The sequence below is a fragment of the Etheostoma spectabile genome, chromosome 10 (genome assembly GCF_008692095.1).
Source record: "Etheostoma spectabile isolate EspeVRDwgs_2016 chromosome 10, UIUC_Espe_1.0, whole genome shotgun sequence".
Taxonomy (NCBI): domain Eukaryota; kingdom Metazoa; phylum Chordata; class Actinopteri; order Perciformes; family Percidae; genus Etheostoma; species Etheostoma spectabile.
Window position 1 is genome coordinate 17,604,049 of NC_045742.1, and position 2,761 is coordinate 17,606,809.

Consider the following 2,761-nt stretch of genomic DNA (forward strand, 5'->3'; position numbering starts at 1 on the left):
AATAATAATAATAATAATAATAATAATAGGCAGACACATAAATAGCCATCAGACTCAATTTCCATTTAGCATGTTTGCCATAGTGGATTGTTTTTTCATTATTTCTCTTTTGCAAATCCTCTGTATTTTTTATCCCATTTGTAAATGATTTGTTCATATATTTATGTACTGAATGGTCTCTTCCTATTCATATGAGGTTATCCGTCATTTTTAATCATTTATTCAGAAAGTCATTGAAAAGTCAGTCATTGTACAGGTCATTATTTATAATCGCAGCCTCTCCCTGGGGAGACATCTGAAGACGTCGCTTCTTGCCAAAGGTAGAGAAGGAATTGTGGACATCCAGCTCGCTTCTGGGTGCTGCGGGCCTCAGGGTGCAAAATCCTGATGGCGTCCCAGGGATGTACACATTGTGGTGGTAGTCAGGTGGTGGGTGTGGGGGAGGATGCAAGTGAGGGTGGGGTGGGATTGATGGCTGCTGCTGTTGGGGGGGAGGTGTGCACCGAGGAGTCCAGGGGCGAGAGGGGACCCCAGTGGTTGAAGGAGACATCTTATAGTCTGTAGTATGACATAGATAAGAAGAAAGGAGAGGAAAAGCAGCTACTTAATTATTCAATATTGACTTACGGCTGGAGTGTTATATTCATTTGCATAGCGCTTTTCTAAAACAAAGTTAAGTGCTTTGCAGTCAGGACAGTAAACAATGACAAAAGCAACAAAAATACAAAACAGAACTATAATGAGGGGATGTGAATATACCCCTGCTTCTGTTAGTGGTAGTAGAGATGAGTTAAGTCTATACCAACAAATCAATAAAGGCAAAAACCAAAGAAATTCAGATGTTAATACACAAAAGCATAGATGTGTGCTGTGCTGTATGTTGTATATATGTGTTTCTGTGTCCATTGCATACTGTAAATGTATACATAACCCTAAAGTGTTGAAGAAAGTTGTTTGTGGGTCACTCTTTGGCCTCTCTTTACCTTTCATCCCTCTCATGTGAGTACCCCAGGTCCAGTACTGTCCTGGCCCCATGGAGGTGACATAGTTTTCTGGGTCTGCATGCATTGCCTTACGCATGAGGGTGCCATCCATGTTGATAGAGTTATAACTGCAAACAAGATACCAGTCTGTAATGACAACACACTTTACTCATATGTAAATGTAATATCTATATCCATTCTAACGCAAGTGGTCTTTCTACAGGCTATGTACTTCAGCTCGTTATGTGAGCATTTTATGCTTTAGTACAATTGCTTTAATCTGGGTTGAAAAATAACAAATGTCAACGTTCCAAAAGTGTACCTTTTAATGGAGGAGTTCTGATTCTTTGTGAGGGACCAATCTGTGTTTGGCTGCTTCAGCTGCCGGACAAATAGCATGACATAATTACATTTTAAAAAGAAAATACAAAATCCACATGTAAATGCACATGCAATGCAATGTCACTGTCCAGGTCCAGTTTGAGAAATGTCTCTTTTCAAAGCAAGTTTCAATCAAATCTAACAAACGAAGCCTGTTCATTCTGTCCCCTTGGATGAGTAGAGGTCAGTGATAATTGACATGAGGAGCAGTCTATCTTTGTGCTGTCCTGAAATGGAGACATGACTCTTTTTACATGGATCGCGGCTGCCGCCTTGTGGATGTTTGGCAGAACAACGTTTTTGAGAGCGGAGATGCTGTTGCCTTCAGCTACAACTCGCCTGTCACTTATTTTTGCTTTTATCGTCTGTGGCACAGCGTGAGAGGTGAATGAGAGCACCCGTGAGATATTTATTCTGCCTCTGAGTCCCATAGTATGGATTCCACGCTCTATTAATTCCCTTAAAAGTTGTTAACATGGAGAATGCGACGTAAGCGTATTATTATTCAAAATACACGTCCCGCCAACTACGCACAAAACCAATTAGAACCCCACCGGGATGAAACGAAACATGATTTTGATCTTCAAAGAAACCGTGCCAGGGAGGAAATTAAGAAAATTACACACGTCATTGTTTTGTGGATTTTATGCATCATTTTTACATTAATATTTGCCTGATGCTCCTCGAGCAAGGTTTTTAATTAAAAGTCTCACAGAGAGCCTTGGAAACTTTGAGGTCCTTGCAGCTGTATATGCACAACCCAAGACAACACAGCCGCTCGCATACACGTACACGCACGTGTCCTGCGTGTCTTACACGCTTGAATATGTGTTTAGTCTCTCTTTTCACCTTCATTTCATCAACTTAAGCAGGCACATGTACTTGCTTTGCGTAATACACAAATAGTTTAAATGAGATTTGTCTTTGAGGTTTAATGTGTCACTGACGACCTTACGACGACTCATGTGGGTACGCTGAGGGACACCACCGGGTGAATTACGGGAACCAATTAACGACAGGAAGGACACATTCTCCTGAAGGATCATAGCTGCAGGCAGAACATTCACCGTGACCTCGAAATCCCTCATGTGCCAGTGACCGGACTGACATTTCTCAGTCTGGTGGAGTCTGGTACCCTGTCCCTCAGTCTTTGTCGCTCTGCGTTTTGATGAAAACATGGAGGTGACAATGAGCGGTACGCCCATATTTACGAACTACTGCCCCGTCTATTAGAATTAGAAAACAATAGTGTAGACATCCTGCCTATATAAATTCTCTTTCTCCTTGTCTCCTTCCTTCACCCTCCTTCTATGCCCCCCTCCTTTATCTCCTGTCTTCCACACCCTTGCTCGACAAATATGAAGCCACATCTCTCTCTCTCTCTCTCTCTCTCTCTC

General features: G+C 42.0%; 1 protein-coding gene across 1 annotated transcript in view; it reads right to left on the bottom strand.

Annotated features, from left to right (window-relative positions):
- Window positions 1–2,761, bottom strand: part of si:ch73-233f7.1 (protocadherin-10) — a gene marked incomplete at its 3' end in the record, with an annotated part of 6,698 nt that continues 3,937 nt past the window's right edge. Inside the window, 3 exon segments of the mRNA XM_032528401.1 lie at window positions 1–558; window positions 984–1,111; window positions 1,306–1,364. Coding sequence (XP_032384292.1) covers window positions 242–558; window positions 984–1,111; window positions 1,306–1,364 — 504 coding nt within the window.